At 44.8% G+C, this 23,952-nt stretch overlaps 1 protein-coding gene across 1 annotated transcript in view; it reads right to left on the minus strand.

The window, feature by feature from the left end:
- Positions 1-23,952, minus strand: part of Ppp1r14c (protein phosphatase 1 regulatory inhibitor subunit 14C) — a 116,529-nt gene that overhangs the window by 20,313 nt on the left and 72,264 nt on the right. The window contains exons 3-4 of the mRNA XM_045158480.1: positions 21,486-21,569; positions 19,451-19,483 (exon numbers count right to left, since the gene is read on the minus strand). Coding sequence (XP_045014415.1) covers positions 19,451-19,483; positions 21,486-21,569 — 117 coding nt within the window. The remainder of the gene's footprint in view (positions 1-19,450; positions 19,484-21,485; positions 21,570-23,952) is intronic.

A 23,952-nucleotide genomic window follows, 5' to 3' on the forward strand; every position in this document is an offset into this window, starting at 1 on the left:
AGACAAGTGAGGAAATGAAAGGCTAGAACTGCTCTTTGCAAAGCTGATGGGAACTCCTGCAAACTGTTCCAAAATAGCACAATGGGTATTCCCCGAGAGAACCAGTTAGTCACTGAAAATCATCTGTGAACTTTTATCACCTTGACCATGGGGAGTGGCTCCAGAGGAGGTCAGACAGTGGGCAGTGGATCGTCAGAGAGGAGTCTTGCTTGTGCTTCCCATAGTCAAGGACACTCCCCAACCCGTAGCCAGCGCCGTCCGGTCCCACCTATCACTGAATCACTAAATGTCCTTCATTTACTAGGAAAGGATTGCTGGCCTACAGGGAGGTTTCAGAGCTGATCCTATTTCATGATCTGAAAAGAGGCTTATGACCGTGTCCCAGGTAAGAGCGTGTATCGGCTGCTACTCCCTTGACTTCTGCCAACATGAATTCTTGAAGGTCTTAACCCAGCCTGCTCTTTATTTAAAACCACCGATATTTACTTAAAACCACTGATACCATGTTGTCTGTTTTTATTTCTGACTATATGCCCTTAAAGATTAATTTGTTCTTGTATGAGAGTGGCCCCATGAATCTCAGAAATTAAGCCCACTGCTGCTGGACTAATTTATTTTTTTTTAACCTAAATTCCATCTGGATTTATATGCAGAGAGGAGGCTACTTGCCCTCACCATTTTCAACCTTAGGACACTTAATTCTTTCCTCACTGATTAATGGGTTTCTCTGAATCTTCTCACTTGCAGTTTGGGCAACACAAAATAAAATCCACATTAAAAAAAAAATTAGCCACACTAAGTAATCAATGGCATGAATCCAGTGAAATTATAACCTTCCAGTTTATAATCACTAAGGAAACTAAAATAATTTCACCAAGATTCCCATTATTCCCCAGGGAGAGTATTATTTGCTATGTATTGAAAGGGGCCCAGATGATCTATCAAGCAAACAAGCATTTATTTGGGGTCCTACATTGCAAGTCAGGAAGCATAGGGTCCCATGGCAACCAGACTGTACCCCTTAGGGAGGGCTGGTGGTTGATTTACAAGTAGAAAGAGGATGTAGAAGTGGGTTTCACAGGTCGACAAGGATAGCGATTGGAGGACAGCTTCGCTTCCGTAGCTCACAGGTCCAGCACAGGCCACACCACCGCCCTAAGAGCTTAGTTTACACAATCCTGAGGACATTCCTTCTCAGCAGCCAACTTGCTTATGCCACGTCACCAAGTTCAGACAACTTGCCACAACACAGGGCAGAGTCTGGGTCACAAAATGGGGTAACTGCTGTCCACTTTCCATCGTAGCTGTAACTACCTGAATCACGTCTAAACAACAAAAACCCTTTCCCTGCCAGGCGTGGTGGGGCACACCTTGAATCCCAGAACCCAGGAGGCAGAGGTAGGAGGATCACTGTGAGTTCAGGGGCACCCTGAGACTACATAGTGAATTCCAGGTCAGCCTGGGCTGGAGTGAGACCCTACCTTTCCAAACTTCTTTTGGATTTGTATTCTGTCGTGGCTTAAATGATGTCTTTTTTGAAACAGGGTCTTCCTATGTAGCTCTGGCCAGACTATGACTACACGTGCTGACTCACTCTGCAATCCTTCTCCCCAGCCGTGGTTTAACAATTGTTTTTAGAGTATTCACTTACTTATTTGTATGAGAGAGAAAGGTTCTCTCGCCACCACAAAGAACTCCAGATGCAGGTGCCATTTTGTGCGTCTGGCTCCATGTGGGTATTGGGGAAATTGAACCCAGGGCCAGTAGACTTTGCAAGCAAGCACCTCCAACTGCTGAGCCACTTCTCCAGCCCAAGATTTATTTGTTTTGATCCTAATTCTTTTTGTCAAAGATATAGAAATTCCAAACGTTATGTATCTTTAATCCTTATTCTTTTTTTTAGAAAGAGAGAGAGCAAGAGAGACAGAGAGAGGAGAGAGAATTAGTGTACCAGGGCCTCAGCCACTGAAGTCAAACTCCAGACACTTGCACCACCTAGTGAGCATGTGCGACCTTGCACTTGCCTCACCTTTGTGCATCTGGCTAACATGGGATCTGTGGAGTCAAACACGGGTCCTTAGGCTTCACAGGCAAGCACCTTCACTACTAAGCCTCATATTCCAGCCTCATATTCTTTTTTATTTCAACAAAAGTCCAAACACAAGAAGAGGAATGGAACTGATTTAAATATAAGGTTGACCAGTCTGAATTTATTGAAGAGTCTGTAGAGTCACCATCCAGTTATTAAAAAATGTCAACAAGGAGGCCTGGGGAGATGGCTCAATGGTTAAAGGTACTTATAAGTTTTGAGCCTACCAATCTGAGTTCAGTCCTCCTAAATGCCCACATAAAGGTGGGTAGCACACGTGACTATAATCCCAATGTGCCTCTGGCAGGGGGAGGTGGAGTCAGGAGAATCCGGAAGTTCACAAACTTCCTGTCAAGAGAGGTCCTGTCTCAAAAGGTGGAAGGAGGGCTGGAGAGATGGCTCAGTGATTGAATGCTTGCCTGTGAAGCCTAAGGACCCCGGTTCGAGGCTCGATTCCCCAGGACCCACGTTAGCTAGATGCGCAAGGGGGCACACATGTCTGGAGTTCGTTTGCAGTGGCTGGAGGACCTGGCGGGCCCATTCTCTCTCTCTCTCTCTGCCTCTTTCTCTCTCTCTCTCTCTGTCACTCTCAAATGAATAAATAAATAAAGCTTTTTCTTAAAAAAGGTGGAAGGAGAGGAGAAACACTGATGATGTCTCCTGACCTCCACATGCACACTGTGTCACGCATGCACATATCATACACCCTTACATATGTAATTAAAAAAATAGGAAAAAAAAAGGGGGCTGGAGGGATGGCTTAGCGGTTAAGGCATTTGTTTGCAAAGCCAAAGGACCCAGGTTCGATTCCCCAGGTCCCACCTTAGCCAGATGCACAAGGGGCGCACGTGTCTGGAGTTCATTTGCAGTGGCTGGAGGCCCTGGCATGCCCATTCTCTCTCTCTGTCTCTCTGTTAAATAAATAATATTTTTTAAAAAATAGAAAAAAAAGATCTTTAAACAAGGAAAGAAAGTGCCAACCAGGTCCGCTGCCCCTTAAAGTCTGTGATTGGCGCCTGGGGATGCTGCTCGATGCTAGAGCACTTATTTTTTGTCACGCAAGCAAGGCCCTCAGTCCCATTCCTAACACAAAACAAAATAAAGTGTGTGTGTACTTTGGCTTCGTGCCCTTTTAAGCACCAGTATCATTAACTATGTGAGGATGGCTTTCCTTGTAATGCGCATTCTCCTTCCTTTATACTATGCCCATTGTCATAGTCATCATTACCCTCATGGGTGTCCTTATCTAAGAGTATGTGGCAATGATTTTATCCTTATCAGAAAAAGAGGCCCGTCCTCTGCCCTTACCTTCTGAAAGGTGACCTCCAACCCCTTAGAATGTCTGCCTGAACAGTCTTTTTATTTACCTGGGGCCAAAACAGTCTAACCAGGAAATTTCAGGTGGAAGCTTTGGGTCATAAGTTATCAGTTATCTACTGAGATCAGCCATATGGATAGCCAGCTGTGTCAATGGGACCAGGTTTCGAGATAAACTCTGGGTCCTCAGGCTCAGGCAAACCTCTCTTGTCGTTACTGTGAGACTTTCACACACCACGGCAGAGACAGTAGACGCTGTTCATTCCACTTGAAGAAGACAAATGGAATCTCCATATTTGGAAATTGCCCTTCCCTTGATTGATTTTAATCTGCTGCCCTCCGTAGAATGAACTAGAACTAGAACAGACTTCAGCGAGTGCTGTGGGCCCCTCCAGTGAAGTATCAAACCAGAGGCTGGTCTTCAGTACCCCCAAGCCCGCAACTGGTGTCAGAAAAGAGGGCAATCTTATGAACCGTTCCCTAACTTTGCAGAGACAGCTGAGTTTTTACAGAGAAGGAAATAAACACAGATTCTTGACCCATGACCACATGTCTGGGGAAAGTGTACCTCACGTTTCGGGGGTGATTTTTCTCAATGATGACAATCATAATGAGCTTTATAAATATCCCAGCATGAAGCTTACATTCACCTCATAAGAATGCAGAGGAAGGCAGTGAGGTAACCAAGCACAGGGCTTTAAAAAAAATTATTTTTATTTATTTATTTATTTGACAGAGAAAGAGGAAGGGAGAGAGAGAGAGAACGGGCATGCCAGGGCCTCCAGCCACTACAAATGAACTCCAGATGCGTGCGCCCCCTTGTGCATCTGGCTAACGTGGGTCCTGGAGAATCGAACCTGGGTCCTTTGGCTTTGCAGGCAAACGCCTTAACCACTAAGCCATCCCTCCAGCCCCACAGGGTTTATTTTTAACTGTGGGTCCAAATGCCAGCTCTGGCTCATGCTGGCTCTTGTTTAGGAGGTGGGTGGGGGAGGCCTGAGACATGAACAATAGAGATGATGGTGTGCAAGCAGCTGACCAGCACTACGTAAAGCCGCATGAGGGTCTTGCTACCACACCTCGCCCTTTAATAGCTCCTGCCAAGTTACACTAAAACAGGAAGGGCTCTGTAGCGAGCTGTGTGGAATGCAGTTCTCACCCGTAGTGAGCCTTGCGTCTCTCTGTGCAGAAACCCTGTTCTGAAGGCAATCGCTCCCATTTCTCCATACTCACATGTTAAACGCTTGACAGCACTTTTTTTTTATTAAACTAGGGAGATACAAAACAAACTATTGCCTGAGGATTCTTTTTTTTTTTTTTTTGGACTCGGGGAATTCAGTGCATAGGTCTCATATCCAATGGAACTCAGTTATTCCTGTGCGAAGCTGTAGTGTGTGTGCGTGTGCGTGTGCGTGTGTACGTGCACGTGCATGCATGTGCATATGTGTGGGGATGCACACGCATGTGTGTCCTTATGGATGTTGAAGCCAGAGCAGCACTTCCGGTGTCATTCATCAGCTACGCCACGTACCTCTTTTGGAGACGAGGCCTCTCACTAGCCTGGAGCGCACAGATTAGGCTACACTTGGCTGGATGGTGAACCCCAAGGATCCTGCTGCCTTCACCTCCCCAGTGCTAATTATAATGACAGTTAGAGTTGTGTACCACCATGCCTGGCATTGTACTGGGGACCAACTTGGGTCCTCACGCTTGCAAGGCAAGCACTTTACTGACTAAGCCATCCCCCCCACCCACCCACCCACCAACAACCCACTTGCAGCCTGTTTGGAAAAAAATCTTATAAGAATCCGATGGGAAGGGTCTTATAAAACAGGCATGCTCTGTCAGAGGACATAGAGAACAATGAAGCCAAGTAACATGGCTGCCTTTTTCCTTGTGAGAGTAAGGTTCCTAAGCCATATTCTATCAGCAACTCGGTTTTAAATTTAGAGAACTGCTGACTAGGCTCAAGCTTGGTAATGATGGTCTTTTAATCCTGTCTTGATCCCTTTTGACTATTTCAATTCTCACCAACTTGTTGTTCAAATAACTGTGGGTGTCCCAGTCCCTAGATTAGTAACAATATTCCCCAGACATTTGTGGAACGAGTGAATGAAAGGGGTGGAGTAAAACAGCAGGCTGTCTCCTCCAGTCGCCCACACAGGCTCTCTGTGGTGTAAATACCCAGCTTAGTCAGCTCAAGGAAGGCCTGTAGGCACTGCCATGTCTGCGTAAACTAGAACAAGAAGGTAGGTTAGGAGGCTACATGGAGAGAGATCTGATTATAACAGGATGAGCTAACAAGAGCCACCACTAAGGCCTATCAGAAAAGTGCCACGTGGTCACCATGACACCAGAAAAGAACAAGGAGAGCTGGGCGTGGTGGCGCACGCCTTTAATCCCAGCACTTGGGAGGCAGAGGTAGGAGGATCTCCGAGAGTTCGAGGCCACCCTGAGACTACATAGTGAATTCCAGGTCAGCTTGAGCGAGAGTGAGACCCTACCTCGAAAAAAAACCAAAAAAAAAGAACAAGTAGAGTCAGCCTTCTCTCCACCTGGTCTGATCATCTTGTGTTGATAAACCACAATCACCTGCACTTGGCTCAGCCGTGACTTTTCCATAACCCAGCGGATGACTAAGACCCGGAAGCACTTCTCACCACTTCTTCTCAGGTTGAGTCACCCTAGTGAAGCCCTGTCATGCAATGATTTACAGGCTTTGAGGGTTAAAAGGGGAAGGTTATACCACAACCTCTAGTGAAGAGGACAAAATCAGAACAATGAAAGCAAAAGCTGATGTTTATCAGAGAACAATAGCATAGGAACCTTCAACTATAAACAGACCTTTTTTTGTTTATTTTTATTTATTTATTTGAAAGTGACAGAGAGAGAGAGAGAGAGAGAGAGAGAGAGAGAGAGAGAGAGAGAATGGGCACACCAGGGCCTCCAGCCACTGCTAATGAACTCCAAATGTGTGCACCCCCTTGTGCATCTGGCTAACGTGGGTCCTGGGGAATTGAGTCTCAAACCGGGGTCCTTAGGCTTCACAGGCAAGCGCTTAATCACTAAGCCATCTCTCCAGCCCCAGACCTTTTTTTTTTTTTTATGTATATTTTTTTTATTTGAGAGCGACAGACACAGAGAGAAAGACAGATAGAGGGAGAGAGAGAGAATGGGCGTGCCAGGGCTTCCAGCCTCTGCAAACGAACTCCAGACACGTGCGCCCCCTTGTGCATCTGGCTAACGTGGGACCTGGGGAACCGAGCCTCGAACCAGGGTCCTTAGGCTTCACAGGCAAGCGTTTAACCGCTAAGCCATCTCTCCAGCCCGCAGACCTTTTGTTTTTAATTGTGTTCACTGGCCTGACATCTCCTCTAACACATGGCAAGGCAGGAGCCCTTTAGCCCATACTAAACACATTTCTGTCCACCATCCTAATATAATGGTGGCATTCCTGTGTGATCCTAAGAAAACCAGGCAAGGAAAAAGTGAGCAAAGGCGGCTGGAGAGATGACTTAGTCGTTAAGGTGCTTGCCTGAGAAGCCTAAGAACTCATGTTCAAATCTCCAGGTCCCACATAAGCCAGTCACACAGTGATGCAAGAACGCAATGTCGCACATGCACACAAAGGGGCGCACACGTCTGGAGTTCGTTTGCAGTGGCCCTGGTGTGCCCATTCTCTCTCCCTCTCTGCCTCTTTCTCTCTCTCAAAACAAACAAATAAATATAACAATTTTAAAAGTTAGAAAGTGAACAGATGCTACATATGGCCTCATGGTGGGAGCCCAAACACCCATCTCTGGCTTACACCAACTCCACTAGGCCATCACACTGATTTTCAAATCCAAGAATATCCAAAATAGAACTATTCCTGTTCCCCTTGAGTGTACAGAAAAATCTTCTTTCTACCCCTATTTAAGTCAGACCTACTCTTATATCAACTACATTCAAAATGGCATTTTTCCTCATAGGGAAAAACTTAAAAATGCCACTTTTATTGGGCATGGTGGCACATGTCTTTAATCCCAACACTCGGGAGGCAGAGGTAGGAGGATAACCATGAGTTAGAGGCCAGCCAGAGACTACATAGTAAATTCCAGGTCAGCCTGGGCTACAGCGAGACCCAAAAAAGTCCCCTCCAAAAAAAAAAAAAAAAAAACCCTGTAATTCTTAGCAATCAATCAGTGATGCATAAAGTAATAACTACGATTAATTATATTGCTGAGTTTGTATGTGACCAAGCCAGAAGAGATACAAATAACAGGGGTCCACACTTTCGATATGAACAAACTCAAGAAACCAAAGTCCTTTCCCTAAGTAGCCTGTGACCCACAGAGAGGAAACCACAGACTCAGTATAGGCCAGAAGGAGACACACAGCACCATGTGCTTCTGAGAACGCAGCAGGTCCTTTAACCAACCACTCTTCAAAATCCATAATTCAAGCATGGTATGGCTGGAAAGATGGCTTAGTGGTTAAAGTGCTTGCCTGCAAAGCCAAAGGACCCAAGTGCCATTCCCTAGGGTCCATGTAAGCCAGATGCACAAAGGGGCCCATATGTCTGGAGTTCATTTGCAGTAGGGGGAGGCCCTAGCATGCTCATTCTCACTCTCAAATAAAATAAATTTTTTTTAAAAAAAGAATGTTATTGGCGAATCGGAATATTTTGTATATTTGTGTGGGTGGGAAGCATTACCTTATATCATCAAATTCAGCAGGCATGTTTATAGTCCTACTATGTGCTGGTCTTTATTTTATATGCTATCATGCCTACTGTCTTTTCCACTTACTAACTGTGGGACCTTAAGTAACCTTTCTATGCTTCAAATTCCTTAATTGATAACAAGAATTTAAAAAAACATGGCTTTGCTGTGAAAATGAAATAAGACTTGCTGTTTCCGGTCCAGCATGCAAAAATCATAGATGTTTTTCCACCCTATCCCACCAACAACCAAATCACTGAACAAACTTAAAATCTGTTAAGATCTATAAGAGAAGTGAAGTCACTGGGCAAACTAATACTCTAGCATGATAAGACTGACGAACAGATGTAGGAAGAGCAGAAACCCATGGACAGCCACTTCCGCGAGAACCTGAGATAAGGCAGGAAGCCCAGAGGTTACTGCTAAAACACGGCAGCCTCACAGTAGATGAACCAGAGAGAAGTAAAACCCCAACGTGACTCAGTCTGGGGTGGGACCCCACATTTTTGTGGTTAAACATCGAAGAGTTCTACCAAGTCCTCACATTGAAGTTAAGAGTGTTTCTTTGTGCTTTCTGTGGGTGGAAAGGGAACCACTGTGAGAGACACTTTCTAAAACTCATCCTCAAATGGAAAATCATCTTATCAAGGCCCACTTCTAAGAAAAATGAACCACAGCCCAATTGCTGGGGGCTGGGGTTGTTTTATATATATATAGATGTGTGTGTGTGTGTGTGTGTGTGTGTGTGTGTGTGTGTGTCTGTGGAATTTTGTTATTTGTATTTATTTATTTGAGAGTGGCAGACTGTGAGAGAAAGAGGGAATGGGCACACCAGGGCCTCCAGCCACTGCAAATGAGCTCCAGATGCATGTACCACCTTGTATATCTGGCTTACATGGGCACTGGAGAATCAAGCCTTGAACCGGGGTCCTTAGGCTTCACAGGCAAGTGCTTAACCATTCAGCCATCTCTCCAGCCCTAACATTTTTGTTTTTATTTATTTATTTTGGGGGCTGGAAATGAACCAGGGCCCACCAGGGCCTCTAGCCAATGCAAACAAACTCCAGACTCATGTGCAACCATGGGCATCTGGCTTATGTGGATACTGGGAAATTGAACCTGGGTCCTCAGGCTTCACAGGCAAATGCCGTAATTGCTAAGCCATCTCTCCAGCCCACTGCTGGGGTTGATCAGAGCCTAAGGGACTCGAGAGAAGGAAAATGCCCAACTCCAGCTGGATATAGCCATCTGTCCCACAAAAGGGCAGTGGGTGGAGGGCATGCTTGAGTGGATCCTAAGCACTTGTGAGGTTTACAATCCTGGGACAAAGGCTCACTAAGACTGAGACTGAATTATAGGACAGGAGGATACTTTCCCACGTACCAATACCTTACAGTCCCATTATGAAAGATCTACTTTTATCCAGCTCATTGTGTCCAGCTATCAAGAAAAAAATGATGAGACAGCAGAGACAGGCAAAAAAAAAAAAAATCGCAATTTAAAGAAACAGAGCAATGACCACAATCAGTCTCAGATACAGCAAGAACATTGAGATAATCAAGTTAAGAATTTAAAATAACTACATTAAGGGCTCTGGTGAAGAAAATAGACAGCCAAGGCAGATGGCCAACGTGAGTAGAGAGATGCACAGTCAAAGAAAATCCAAATAAGAAACTCTAGTGATGGGCTGGAGAGCTGACTTAGCGGTAAAGGCGCTTGCCTGCCAAGTCAAAGGACCCAGGTTTGATTCTCCAGAACCCATGTAAGTCTTTAATCCCAGCACTCTGGAGGCAGAGGTAGGAGGATCACTGTGAGTTGGAGGCCAGCCTGGGACTACATAATGAATTCCAGGTCAGCCTGAGCTAGAGCGAGACCCTACGTCAATAAACAAAATAACAGGGCTGGAGGGATGACTTAGCAGTTAAGGTGCTTGCCTGCAAAGCCAAAGGACCCAGGTTCAATTCCCCAGTGCCCACATAAGCCAAATGTACAAGGGGGCACATGCATCTGGAGTTCATTTGCAGTGGCTGGAGACCCTGGTATGCCTGTTTTCTCTCTATCTCCTCTCTCTCACTCTCTCTCTCCCCTTGCAAATAAATAAAATAACAGTAATAATATAAACAGACTCTACACTCTCCTCAAAAAATAACTCAAAAATAAAGTAACTTAATTAGACCTTACTTAACTTTAGACTTAAGTGCAAAATGTAAAACTCCTAAAGACATCATTAAAAAATCCAGATGATTTTCTGTTTAGTGATGAGTTTCAGAAACAACACCAAAGGCAAGATCCATGAAAGCAAGGAATGATAAGCTAGACATCATTAAAATGAACCTTTCTGAGCTGGAGAGATGGTTCAGCGGTTAAGACACTTGCCTGCAAAGCCAAAGGACCCAGGTTCGATTCTCCAGTACACATGTAATGGCAGATGCACAAAGTGGTGCATGTGTCTGGATTTTGTTTGTAACAGCTGGAGGCCCTGGCATGCCCATTCTTATTCTTTTCCCCCGCCCCTTGCAAATAAATAAATACAATTTCAAAATAAGGGCTGGAGAGATTGCTTAGTGGTTAAGGCATTTGCCTGCAAAGTTAAAGGACCTCAGTTTGATTCCCCAGGACCCACGTAAGCCAGATTCATAATGCTCATGTGTCTGGAGTTCATTTGCAGTGGCTGGAGGACCTGGCACACCCATTCTCATTCTCTTTCTGAGGGTGTCTCCCTCTCTCAAATAATTAAATAAAAACATTAAAAAAATAAAAAATAAATAACAAACTTTTCTGCTCCAGACACTGTAGAGAGAATTTTAATAGCCACAGACTAGGAGAAAATATTTGCAAATCTCTCTTTACAACAATGATAGCACCACCACTACCAACGAGCTATAATCCCAGCCACAAAGAGTTGTTTGCCTTTTTTTTTTAAACTGGAACAGTCACAAAATAACTGATTTATTTACAAAACTGAGCTTGGGGCCTTACTGGACATCCTCCCATAAGATATGTAAGTAGCAAGTAAGTGTAGAAATATGTGCTCCAGATGATTCGTCGTGAGGAAAGACAAGTTAAAATGAAGAGATACCACAACACGCCTACTAGAGTGACTAAAGTCCAGAGCACGGACAACGCCAAGTGTTGATGAGAAAACAGAGTGACAGAAAACCTCATTACTGGTGACAGTGAACGCTGGTATAGCTACATTGTTAGAATTTGATGATTTCTTTCTTGCTTTTCTTGTTTTGTTTTTGTTTTGTAAGGTAGGGTCTCTCTCTAGCCCAGGCGGACCTTGAATTCACTCTATAGTCTCAGGGTGGCCTTGAACTCACAGCAATCCTCCTACCTCTGCCTCCCAAGTGCTGGGATTAAAGGCGTGCGCCACCATGCATGGCTTGACAATTTCTTAAAAACTAAATAGACCATATGCTGCACAAACACTCTCATTGGGATTTACCCCAAAACGTGACAACTTAATGCTACAAACACTGGCATAAGTGGACACTGAGGAAACAAGCTGGAAGCTTCCCCGCCGCTGACCAGCTGTCATAGTTGGAAAGTTCTCTATAGCCTGCTGGGGGAAGAGTCTTAATCAGCAGTGGATCCTGCAGGCTATACAACCAACCAGACAGGCAAGATGTACCCACCGAGCAACGGTGCCATGGCTGTTATGGGGATAACCAACTGCCCTCAGATTGGATTTGAGTCCTGTTTCACAGGAAGGAATTCATGTTTGGTACTAAAAACCTAAAAATAAAATAAAGTCAATGCCTGGGAATGTCATAGGCTCTAGCGGAGAAGCAGCCACTGTTGTTTGGGTAAATAGATAGGTTACACCCATCACAATGTCCTCTAAATACTTGGGGTTTTGCCCATATGTTAGAGCTGCTCTCACTTTTGGTAAGAGAAGATTCTTTTTACAGATGATGGTGACTACTGCGGAGACTCAAGACTCATCAAAGTGCTGAGAATAAATGACTGCTTAGTGCTCAGCATTAAATGAGACATCCCTTTCACATCCTCCGAGGTTCAGGAATGTTGTGGAATCAATGGCAGGAAGAACATGAAGTGGGAGGATGGGGAGCCATGCTCTGAAATGCTGTCTTTGGGACATGAAGTGGCTGTCACACTTAGGACCTCACAGCAACTGCCATCACCTGCACGACACTTGTACAATATTGGGACCGTCCACATTTCCTCATGGATGATGGAAGGGGATTGCAGAACTAGAAGACATCAAAATAGAAGAGGGACTAGCTAGGAAAAAAGAAGAAATTCAATGGAAGAGGAATGAGTGAAAGGTAATGGGAGGGGATTGTTATTAAAATATATTATGTACATGTATGAAAAATCCCAATAAGAAGTTTTTGTTGTTGTTGTTGTTTTTTGGTTTTCCAAGGTAGGGTCTCACTCTATCTCAGGCTGACCTGGAATTCACTATAGAGTCTCAGGGTGGCCTCGAACTCATGGTGAGCCTCCTACCTCTGCCTCCTAAGTGCTGGGATTAAAGGCGTGCGCCACCACGCCCAGCTCAATAAGAAGTTTCTTAAACCTGCATAAGAACATGTATAGTAGCAGTTTTATGTCATGGCTAGCCAGAGAACCCCCTCCAGAGATGGCAGTAGACACCAAGGAGATTCAAGGCACATCAAAGCAGGAAATCCGAGGCTGCTGAGAGCTCAGTACTAAACATTTCTAATATACCCTCCAAGGCGCAGGGAATCTTGAGGAGGCAGAAGAAATATGTAAGAGCCACAGGGTGGAGGGATGAGTCCTGAGGCACTGCCCCCCCCCCAAAGAGACAGACAGATGCATTCATGACCCCACAATGAATACTGTGAATACTGCTGAGGAGATCCCTCAGTGGAATGGGGGTGGAGGGGAGGAGACCAAAGACGATAACCCCAGTACAAAATTATAAAAATGAATTAGTTATAGCAGTTTTCTTTATAACTACCAACACTTGGAAGCAACCAAGATGTCCTTCACTAGATGTCCTTCGGCAGGCGAATGGGCAGACTATGGCCCATGCAGGCACCAGACAACTATTTACTGCTAAAATGCAGTGAGCTATCAAGCAATGAAAAGACCTGGAGAAAGCCTAAGTGTAGATTACTAGGGAGAAAAGCCAATCTGTGAAGGCTGCCTTCTGGATGGGTCTGGTTCTACGATACCCAGAATAAGGCGTAGTGGCATACGCCTTTAATGCCAGCCCTCAGGAGGCAGAGGTAGGAGGATGGCTGTAAATTCGAGGCCACCCTGAGACTCCATAGTGAATTCCAGGTCAGCCGGGGCTAGAGTGAGACCCTACCTCAAAAAAGCCAAAGAAAGAAAGAAGTTGAAAAGTATGAACACAGTCACAAGATCAGCGTTGTCAGGGTTAGAAGGAAGGGGGTGAACCGGCAGATCACAGAAGGTTTTCAGGGTAAACTGCTCCATGTAACACCAGCATGACGGACACGTGACTCACACTCACCAGAACCCCCAGAGCACACAGCAACCGGAGAAAACCCTGGTGGAAGCTGTGGGTTGGGTGTGTAGCATGCATCAGTGACAATTCATTGTTATGACAAGGGAGCATTCTCCCGGCGGTGTTGATCCAGGGGACTGGGTCAGTCCACAGAGAAATCTTTGTTCTTTCTGGTTATTTCATTGTGAACTCGAAATTGTTCTTGGAAAAAAGTCTGCTATGGGCTGGAGAGATGGCCTAGCGGTTAAGGCACTTGACTGCAAAGCCAAAGGACCCAGGTTCGACTCCCCAGGACCCACATAAGCCAGATGTACAAGGGGGCACACACATCTGGAATTCGTTTGCAGTGGCTGGAGGCCCTGGTGTGTCCATTCTCTCTCTCTCTCTCTCCCTGCCTATTTCTATACCTTTCTCTCTCTCAAATAAATAAATAAAAATAAAAATATTTTTTAAAAATCTTCTATTTAAAAGTTAAGATATAGGTGAGATGGCTTAGTGGTTAAGGTGCTTTCATTAGAAGCCTAAAGACCCAGGTTTGATTCCACAATACCTATGTAAGCCAGATGCACAAGGTGACATATGCATCTGGAGTTGGTTTGCAGTGGCTGAAGGCCCTGGCATGCCCATTCTCTGTCTCTCCTTCTCTCTCTCTCTTTTTCAAATAAATAGATAAAACATTTTTTAAAAAAATTAAGCTATGAATAGTTTAATAAATATTTAAATTTTTCATGAACAGATTCAGTGAGTCAACACACAAGGTGTGATTAGGCCAGTGCCTGAAATAGTACGTGCTTAGTTTTCATTTAGCTGTCTCTGTCGCTCAGATTATTACTACAGATAACCTTTGCTAAAATCCTGGAAGAAGTCTATGGCCACCTCCATTTACAGGAGGAAGCAGAGGCTCGGAGAGGTTGAGAATACTACAGAAAGTCACAGAGCCGGCACTGCCCTAAGCCTCTTGACTCAAATCCTCATCTGTCTTTCTTTTCATTTTTCTAGGTATCATTCCACTCTGGTCCAGGCTGGTCTCGAACTCACAGTGACCCTCCCAAGTGCTGGGATTAAAGAACTACCACATTTAGCTTCAAATCCTCATCTTTCAGTCACTCTCCCTGCCTCTGTAATGAGAGGCTATAAATAAATATATAGCCTAAATATCTGAGTGAGCAAGGATGCCTTATTTCTATTTCTAATTTCAGAGGGACCTAATTGTATGCAAAATAATGTTAATGGAGCCCAGCACCTCCACAGATGGCTGTTTTCAGAAGGGCATGATTAATTATTCAGCATTTAGTTCAGAAGGGACAAAGTCCTTTAAGACCTTGACTCTCTTGCTGAGGCAAAGACCTTGGGAAGACTAGGAGGATGAAAAGACAGGGCACAGGACATTCGGGGGCAGGTACCAGCTCCCTGGCATGGTGGGCAAGTTACCCAAACCCTTCTTACCGCAAGACCACACTGTGCGGATTAAATAACACAATGCGCACTGCAGCAGCGTGGGCTGCCCAGCTCTGGAAACGCAGAAGCTTCTCTCTTCTCTCACAATCCACACAGCACACAGGACAGAAGCTCGTGGGCAGAAAGTTGAGGGACTTTCTGAAACGGTCCTTTCACGGCCACATGAACTTGAATGAAATTCCTCATACTTCACGCTATTTCCAGTCCTCAAAACGACGAGCTGACAAAAAGAACCTAGAGAGGTTCACCTGGAGACTCCAGATTGTTCTCTCCTTTCCTCCTCTGGGACTCAGAAGAATGTTCACGTGTTAGCCTGTCATCTCCTAAGCCCAGGTAGAAAGCAGCTGGGGCACTTTTGTTGCAGGAGTGAAACCCACCACCTGCCTGCATGACTGTGAGATTCCGTGAGATTTTGGGTCCTAGACATAGCAAAAAAAAGTAGTATGGAGGGCTGCAGAGATGCCCAAGTGGCTAAGGTGCTTGCCTGCAAAGCCCAAGGACCCAGTTGCACAAAGTGGCACATACGTCTGGAGTTCATTTGCAGGGACTAGAGGGGACCTGGCATGCCCACCCTCAATCAATCTCTCTCTCTCTCTCTCTCTCTCTCTCTCTCTCTCTCTGTCCTCTTTCTTTTTCATAAATAAATGAAGAAAGAAATAAAGCATTTTTTAAACAGGAGTAGGGAACCAGAGGAGGGCTCATTTCAGTGAGAAAATGGAGGGTCTGCTGTTCACTGTCTATGTGGCCAATCAAAAAGATTAATCTGCAAAACCCAAGCAGTGTCACCTAAATGGCCGCCCATGTAGGAGAACTGAAGAGAAAGGAAGTAAGTGGAGAGAGAATGGCTTTTCCGGGCCACCCATCTGCTCGGCAGTAACCCCTGTATTTCCCCATCATAGGTCACTCAGCTCCTGGATCCACTGCTTCTCCCCTTGGCGCTGGGGATAGAAGCCAGGGCCCCTGTACAAGTTAGGCAGGCGCTCCTCCGCTGAGCTCATGCCCCAGCCCCGTTGCTATTTTTTTTTTTTAACTACAGTTCTTACTAGTCTTGCTTAGCCCCCACAAAAAATTAAAACTGCTGTCTCAATATCAAATTATTGGGCTGGGAGATGGCTTGGCCATTAAAGGTGCTTATTTGCAAAACATAAAGGTTTGAGTTCACATCTCCTGCATCCAGGTAAAGCCAGAACCAAACAAATGCGTGACCCTGCCGTTCATTTGCAGCAGCAAGGAACCCTGGTATGTTCCTTCTCTCTCTCTCAATCTCTCTCTCTCTCTCTCTCTCTCTCTCACACACACACACACACACACATACATACGTGCACACAAATATCTTTTTAAAAATTTTAAATAAACAGATATCAAATTTATTGTGGCACATATTAAGTTCTAGCTACCTATAGAGAAGTTCTATTCCCCAAAGAGCTAAGTAAGGAGGTTCTCTTTCTCTCTGCTTCCAGAAAGCCCAACTGGCAACCCTCAGGTAGCAGAATAGATCATCTAACCCTCCCCACCCCAAAAGTATACCCCTTCAATCTTAAAAAAAAAAAAAAAAGGACTTCCAAATACTGTCATGTCTCACTTAACATGGAGACTTTAATCCTGAAAAGTACATTTTTAGGTGTTTACTGTTGTATGGTTATCATATTTACATCGACTAATATGTGGCAATGACACTAGGCAATGGAACATTAGGTGGCCACCATGGCATATGTAGCCTCTTTTATTTAAAATTATTTATTTATTTATTTAAGAGCGACAGAGAGAGAGAGAAAGAGGCAGAGAGAGAGAGAGAGAGAGAGAGAGAATGGGCGCGCCAGGGCCTCCAGCCGCTGCAAACGAACTCCAGACACGTGCGCCCCCTTGTGCATCTGGCTAACGTGGGTCCTGGGGACTCAATCCTCGAACTGGGGTCCCTAGGCTTCACAGGCAAGCGCATAACTGCTAAGTCATCTCTCCAGCCCATATGTAGCCTCTTATTTACCACATTATTATGAGGCTTGTGACTGTGCTGATCTTTTGAGAACTTCTCCCATTCTACACTCAGCAGAGCATGAAAAAATGTCTGGCTTGGGGCTGAGGAGAAGTTCACTAGTAAATTGCTTGCCTCACAACCATGAGCACCCAAGATGGATCCCCAGAACCCACATCAAAATGCTGAGTGTAACGACACTCACATTTGGGATCCCCCACTGGAAAGGAGGAGGCAGGCAGATCCTTGAACCTTGCTGGCCATCCAAGCCTGCCTCATTTGTAAAACCCAAGGCAATAAGACCCCCCACAAAAAAAAGCAAGATGGAGCTCCTGTCTTTTGGCTTCCACACACATTTGCACACACGTACACATGTGCTTGCACACACCAGAGCAGACGTACCCTTGCACATATATACACATGGGCATTTAAAGGTAAAGTCTGTCTTGCAACCTAGTTACTCCACACTAAGACCCTTCAAAGACTAAGTTGTACTCACACAGACATCAATCCATTACTACTTCCTTATAGTTAAATCTGCCAAAACTCAGCAAACTCAGGACACTGCCAGAAACCAGCAAAAGTAAGCAGTACAGAATGTAAGGGTCAGAGGGAAAAGAAACAATAATCAGATAAATAAACCAATAATCTTAAAACAAAGAGAAAGGGAATAAAATGCATCCATGAAACAAGGGGAAAAAACATTAAGCAAAATGGATATGGATGTCAAGAAAGAGCTCTTGGGCTGGAGAAGTGGCTCAGCGGTTAAAGGTATTGCTTGTAAAGCCTGTTGGACCAGTTGTGAGTCCCCAGTATCCACGTAAAACAAGATACACAAAGTGAAACATGTGTCTGAAGTTCATTTGCAGCAGTAAGAGGCCCTGGCATGTGCATACTCTGCCTTTCCATCTGTCTTGCTCAGCTGCAAATAAGCAAATAGAAATATAAAAAGACAGAAAGTTCTTGGGAGCTGGGGAGACTGCTCAGTGGTTAAAGGCATATGCTTGCAAAGTCTGCCTGCCCAGGGCTCAATTCCCCAGCTACTCATGTAAAAACAGATAGGCAATCATTTGTAGTGGCAAGAGACCCCGGCATGATCACACACACACACACACACACACAAATTCTTTTTTTAAAGAGAAAGATCTTGAATATTGGAAATGTTAGGTTAAAAAAAAAAAAACACCTTAAAATATCCATAAAAAGACCAGAAGATAAAGTCAGGGAAATCTTTTAGAAAGTAGAACAAAAGATGACGGGATGGAAAAGAAAGGAGAAAACAGAAGCTTTCATGTAAAAGATGACAGCTAAATAACAAGAGAGCCAGAAATACAGGGATCCTGAGAAAGAAAAATGAGTGATAAAAATAAAAGAAGAGGGCCTGGAGAGATGGCCTAGCAGTTAAGATGCTTGCCTGCAAAGCCAAAGGACCCAGGTTCAGTTCTCCAGAACCCACGTAAGCCAGATGCACAAGGGGGCGCATGCGTCTGGAGTTCGTTTGCAGTGGCTGGAAGCCCTGGCGCGCCCATTCTCTCCCCCGCCCCCACCGCCTATTTCTGTATCTGTCAAGTAAATAAATTAAAATAAAATATTTAAAAAAAAATAAAATAATATTTCTGAAACACCAAAAAACTTGTCTTTAGACTAAAAGAGTTGGTGAAGTACCCAGCACATGGATAGAAAATGATCTCTCTCCCTGCAGGAACTGGGGTTACAGGTGTGTGTGGCCTCACCCTGCTTTTTTTTGTTTTGTTTTGTTTTGTTTTTCGAGGTAGGGTCTCGCTGTAGCTTGGGCTGACCTGGAGTTCACTATGGAGTCTCAGGGTGGCCTTGAACTTACGGCAATCCTCCTACCTCTGCCTCCCCAGTGCTGGGAGTAAAGGCGTGTGCCACCACGCCCGGCTCCCACCCTGCTTTTTAAGTGTGGTTTGGGGCTGTGGAGACAGAAGAGCCCCCAGAGCTTGATGGCTAGTTAACATAACCAAAGAGATGAGCAATAGGTTCAGTGGGAGACCCTACCTCAAAAACTAAACTAGAGGGTAATTCAGGAAGACATCTGATATCTGGTTTCCACATGCATTCAGTCACACCTACACACACACACACAGACACACATCCTTACATGCATGCACACCTCATACACATCAAAAACGCATGCCTATAAACTAACAGACTGTCTCCACCAGCTACAAACCTTTCATTATAATGACTCTCACAGCTTCCGTTGAGGTTTACCTCTTATCTAAAGCAAGAAATACACCTTGTTCTAGTAAAGTCTTCCTGAACCAAACACGTTTAAGCTTAGAAATAATGAAACTAGCGCCACACACACACAGGCACTTACGGTCGGTAGCTGATAATTCCTATTCGCTCAAATAACTGAGCTTTAAAACTTGACATTGATTTGATAAAAACCAATTGACACACAGAATTTAAGAAAGACTGTTTACCTCTGTTGGTTTGTAGCAGTCTACAAGAGCTTCCTAGAAATGAAACACACAAGATAACTGTTAGCTTTATTCTTTGAAAACTCAATATTTTTTCAGTGAAATTAAAAGTCATTTCATCTTTGTCCTAGTATGCTTACTATGGTCAGTTCAGACTTCCCATTGGCACGCTTTACTTCCAATCACACTTTATTTCAGCCCAGCTGGTCATCTAAAGATACAAAATGCCACTAATATGTAAAAATACCATGTCCTCAGCAGGTGCCTATGTGCACACATTATATGGGAAGTTTTTGAGTAACAGAAGATTTGGGGTTTTTTTTTTTTCTTATTCTATCATAAAATTGCAAACAAAATATTTAACAAAATATAGACAGATTACAAATGTTTCACTGAAAAGAGCATGCTTAACAGGAAAATGGATATAGTGGGAAAACCAAATTGGTGACTATCTAGGGGGGATGAACAGAATAAGCCACAAGGGGGTGATGGTGGGGGAGACAAAGTAAAATGCCAAAAAAACAGATGACTTTACAAAACAACAGAGGATGCAATGTATTGGTGGTTACGATACACACATACGTATTCCAGTTCTCTTTCTTTAACTGAATGTAACCCACATGGGACCGATGCTTTTAAACAACCCCCACCCCCATCAATGACTTCTTCATCCTCTTTGTGCGCATGAATATGAACATTCACACCTTTCCTTTGAACTCCCTAAGCTGGTTAATTTTCAACTAGACACCCTTCACAGTGACAGCCTGGCTGTGCACTCTGGTGGTTACCATGACCAGGAGAGGCCGGGCTCTGGGCATGACTCAGCCACAGAGGTCTGGGGTCTTATCCCCTCATTTACCTGGGGGTCATGGATGAGCGGAAGCCAGAGGACAATTCAAAAGGCCCCTTTCAAGTTCTCAACTTTTAGGACATTGTTTTCACGTAATTACATTTTTTTCTATAGGATTCATCTACTTTATCTTTTTTTAAAATATTTTTTGTTCATTTTTATTTATTTATTTGAGAGTGACAGAGAGAGAGGGAGAGAGACTTTATTTTACTTTTTAGCTATCACAAACAGGCTACAATTGTCTCTCAACTAAATCTCCCTATGAAGATTATCACTGGAACCGAGTCTGCTCAGAGCTCTCAGGTTCTAGTAATTATTAACATATTAAATACATCAGTGCATCAAAATGTGCCCTCTGACTTGCTCCAGTCTCCGTCTGTCACTGGTGACAACCAATAGCCACCAAGTGTAATTACCAGTGCACATTAAGAGCGATGGCAGGTCACAGGTTAATTAGTTTCAGAAACTGCCCAGTGCCAACTTCAAAGTGATAGACTTGACCTCCCATGGGAAGGATTGTGCTTTATTGTTTCCCATTAAGGAATATTAGACATCCCAAGCTCCACCGCGCAGCGGAATACACCCACAGTGAAAATCTACTGGAGCATGTTTTACGCCACAGAGTTGTGTTATGGTCCATAGAATCCCAGAAACTGATATCATAAATGACATAATCCACAGATGCAAGACCAGAGGAGCAAGGGGGTGGTTCTCCATTATAGCCCCAGTTCCTCTCCTTCCCTTCCAGCTGCCGAGTGCCACTGCCTTGGCTGGAGAATGGCCTTGGAGGTACAGTCAGCTCTCTCTCTCCCAAGAAAAGGAGGCTGGGCAAAGTTACCCAGAAGGTCCCTGCAGAACCGGCTGTCATCGACACTGTCAATAGTGTCATGGGTGCAAAATACCATGTTCTAGACCTAGGGGTGCCAGTGTACCAAGTGGCTTCAAACACCTGTGATCAGAAAGTTCTAGATCTTCTTCTTCTTCTTCTCCCTTTTTTTTTTTTTTTTTTTGCTTTTCAAGGTAAGGGTCTCACTCTCTAGCCCAGGCTGACCTGGAATATTTACTTTGGAGTCTCAGAGTGGCCTTGAACTCACAGCGATCCTCCTAATCTCTCTGCCTCCCAGAGTGCTGGGATTAAAGGCATGCGCCTCCACGCCTGGCATGTTCTAGATCTTAAGAGCTGCTTACCTGTAATTTTAAAGCTCTTTCTTCTTCGCTGTCTGCATCAAGAAGATCATCAATGTCAATTTCTACATCTGGCATTTCTTCTTCCTAGAGGGTGAACGAGAAGGCATGTTAATCAGGAAGAAATGAAAATGTCGAGCCAATTTAGTCAGTTAAATAAAGGGCTAGAGTATCCATCAAGAGGGGATGGTGGGTAAGAGGGGGAGGTGAGACAAGGGGGAAGAGGATGGGGAAGGAGAGGTGGAAATAACAGACATGAGGAAAAGGAGAGAACAAAGAAGGGAAGCAAATGGAAGTTTCAGGGTCACAAAGCAGTAAAAAGGATTCTTCCAGAAATGATCATTTCTCTGCTCTTTAGCAGAACAACACACCTGTAAGTATACAATAGTTGATTGTGATTATAGCAAGGGTAGTAGCAGTTGACATTTTCTACCCAGTGTCTACTGTCCTCTTGGTGATGACCTCAGTCTGCACCTCCCTCCATAGCTCCGGGTCCGTGGAAAACCCGATTCCACCACAGGTTTGGGAGCACCAGTATCACCTAACCCAACATTGATTTGTAGAGGCTACACAACCTAACCAGGACCCAAGGAGGTTCTAGAAAAGACATTCTTTTTTAAATTTTTTTTGTTTTTTATTTTTATTTATTTGAGGGTGACAGAGAGAGAAAGAGGGAGACAGAGAGAGAGAATGGGCGTGCCAGGGCCTCCAGCCACTGCAAATGAACTCCAGATGTGTGCGACCCCTTGTGCATCTGGCTAACGTGGGTTCTGGGGAATCGAGCTGTGAACCAGGGTCCTTAGGCTTCACAGGCAAGTGCTTAACCACTAAGCCATCTCTCCAGCCCATAGAAAAGACATTCTTTCAAAAAGACTTCCTGTAGCAGTTACCTTCTCATTGCAGGGACAAAACAGCAGAAGAGATGCAGCTCATGAGAGGAAAGGTTGTTCAGGCTCTTATAGTTTCAAGGGGAAGCCTCAGCATGGCGGGGAAAAGCAGCTGGCTCGCGTCTTCATAGATCAGCAGCAGAAAGTGAACAGCAAGCATGAGCTCTCTCTGAACACCCGGTGGGATACATTAATCAATGTGGGTCCCTGGATCCTCGGGGCCGCGGTTCCCCGAAGGCTTCCAGGCAACCATGGAGAGCAGGGTCTTGAGCGTTCGTGAGCGCGATGACAGAACCACTTTCAGGAGGCAGTCTCAGTGAACAGCTCAGTTTATTTGTCAGTGAAATGGTTGATAAGCATTTGAGAGCAGGAAGAGGGTACTAAAAGAATTGATGGTTTCAAAGGCTGCTAGCCTAGGCCTAGGTACCTTCATTCCAGCACATAGCGAGAGTCAGGTGATCTACTTAGTGGCGGGCAGAGGGTCGCAAGGGAATGGGCTGTGTGAAGGCTTCTGGCTGATAAGGAGTTTCCTAGGCTACTGGCCAAAGGTCACAGGGATATGGGCAAAGCCTAAGTTCAGGTGTGCTGGGCTTAGAGAGGGAGTGGCCTCCCACAGCCGGGAGACCTTAGCTGTACCTGGCAGCTCAAGCCTGTCTCTTGAAGGCTTCAGCCTGTGCCTGGCAGTGCCTGACAAATCAACCTCAAGCTCCGCCCCCAGAAACACACCTCCTCCAGCAAGGCTCCACCAACAGGAATCAAGTATGAGGCTTAATGACAAACTCTTGAGGCTATGAGGAACATTTAACTTTCAAACCACCACACTTCCTCTGAACCAAGGCTGAGGAATCACATGGCATTGGGCATTGCTGGCAGCCTCCCGCAGCCACACAAAGAGGCTAAGTTCAGGACAAGGGTACACAGAGAAAGGAAGAAGAGAAGGTTTGAGATAAAATCATCAAGTCACCAAATCAAATCACATCTAAATAGCTGATCAAACCTCTTATATTGTTCCAGCTAATGGAGGTTGAGTGCCCAGTCCAGAGGAAAGGGAAGAAAGAAAGGTCCAACCCGCAGTGGACCCTCGACTCCCTGTCATCTCTTGTTATGTAAGTGTTTGCTGTATTCTCAAAACAGTATCATCAGGGGGCTGGGGAGATGGTTTAGAGGTTAAGGTACCTGCCAGCAAAGCCAAATGCTCCAGGTTCAATTCCCCAGTACCCATGTAAAGCCAGGTGCACAAGGTGGCACATGCGTCTGGGGTTCGTTTGCAGTGGCTAGAGGCCTTGGAGAGCCCACTCTGTCTATCTACCTCTTTCTCTCACTGTCTCTCAAATAAATAAATAAAAAATTTTTTAAAAAAAACTAGAACTGGGTGTGGCGGCACACACCTTTAATCCCAGCACTCAGGAGGCAGAGGTAGGAGGATTGCCATGAGTTCAAGGCTACCCTGAGACTACATAGTGAATTCCAGGTCAGCCTGGACTACAGTGAGACCCTACCTTGAAAAATAAAAAAAAAAAACAGTATCATCAAGTGTCAAAATAAACCTGCCAGTAATAGAGACAGCAACTTTGTTCTTCATC

Source organism: Jaculus jaculus, chromosome 9 (genome assembly GCF_020740685.1).
Source record: "Jaculus jaculus isolate mJacJac1 chromosome 9, mJacJac1.mat.Y.cur, whole genome shotgun sequence".
NCBI lineage: Eukaryota > Metazoa > Chordata > Mammalia > Rodentia > Dipodidae > Jaculus > Jaculus jaculus.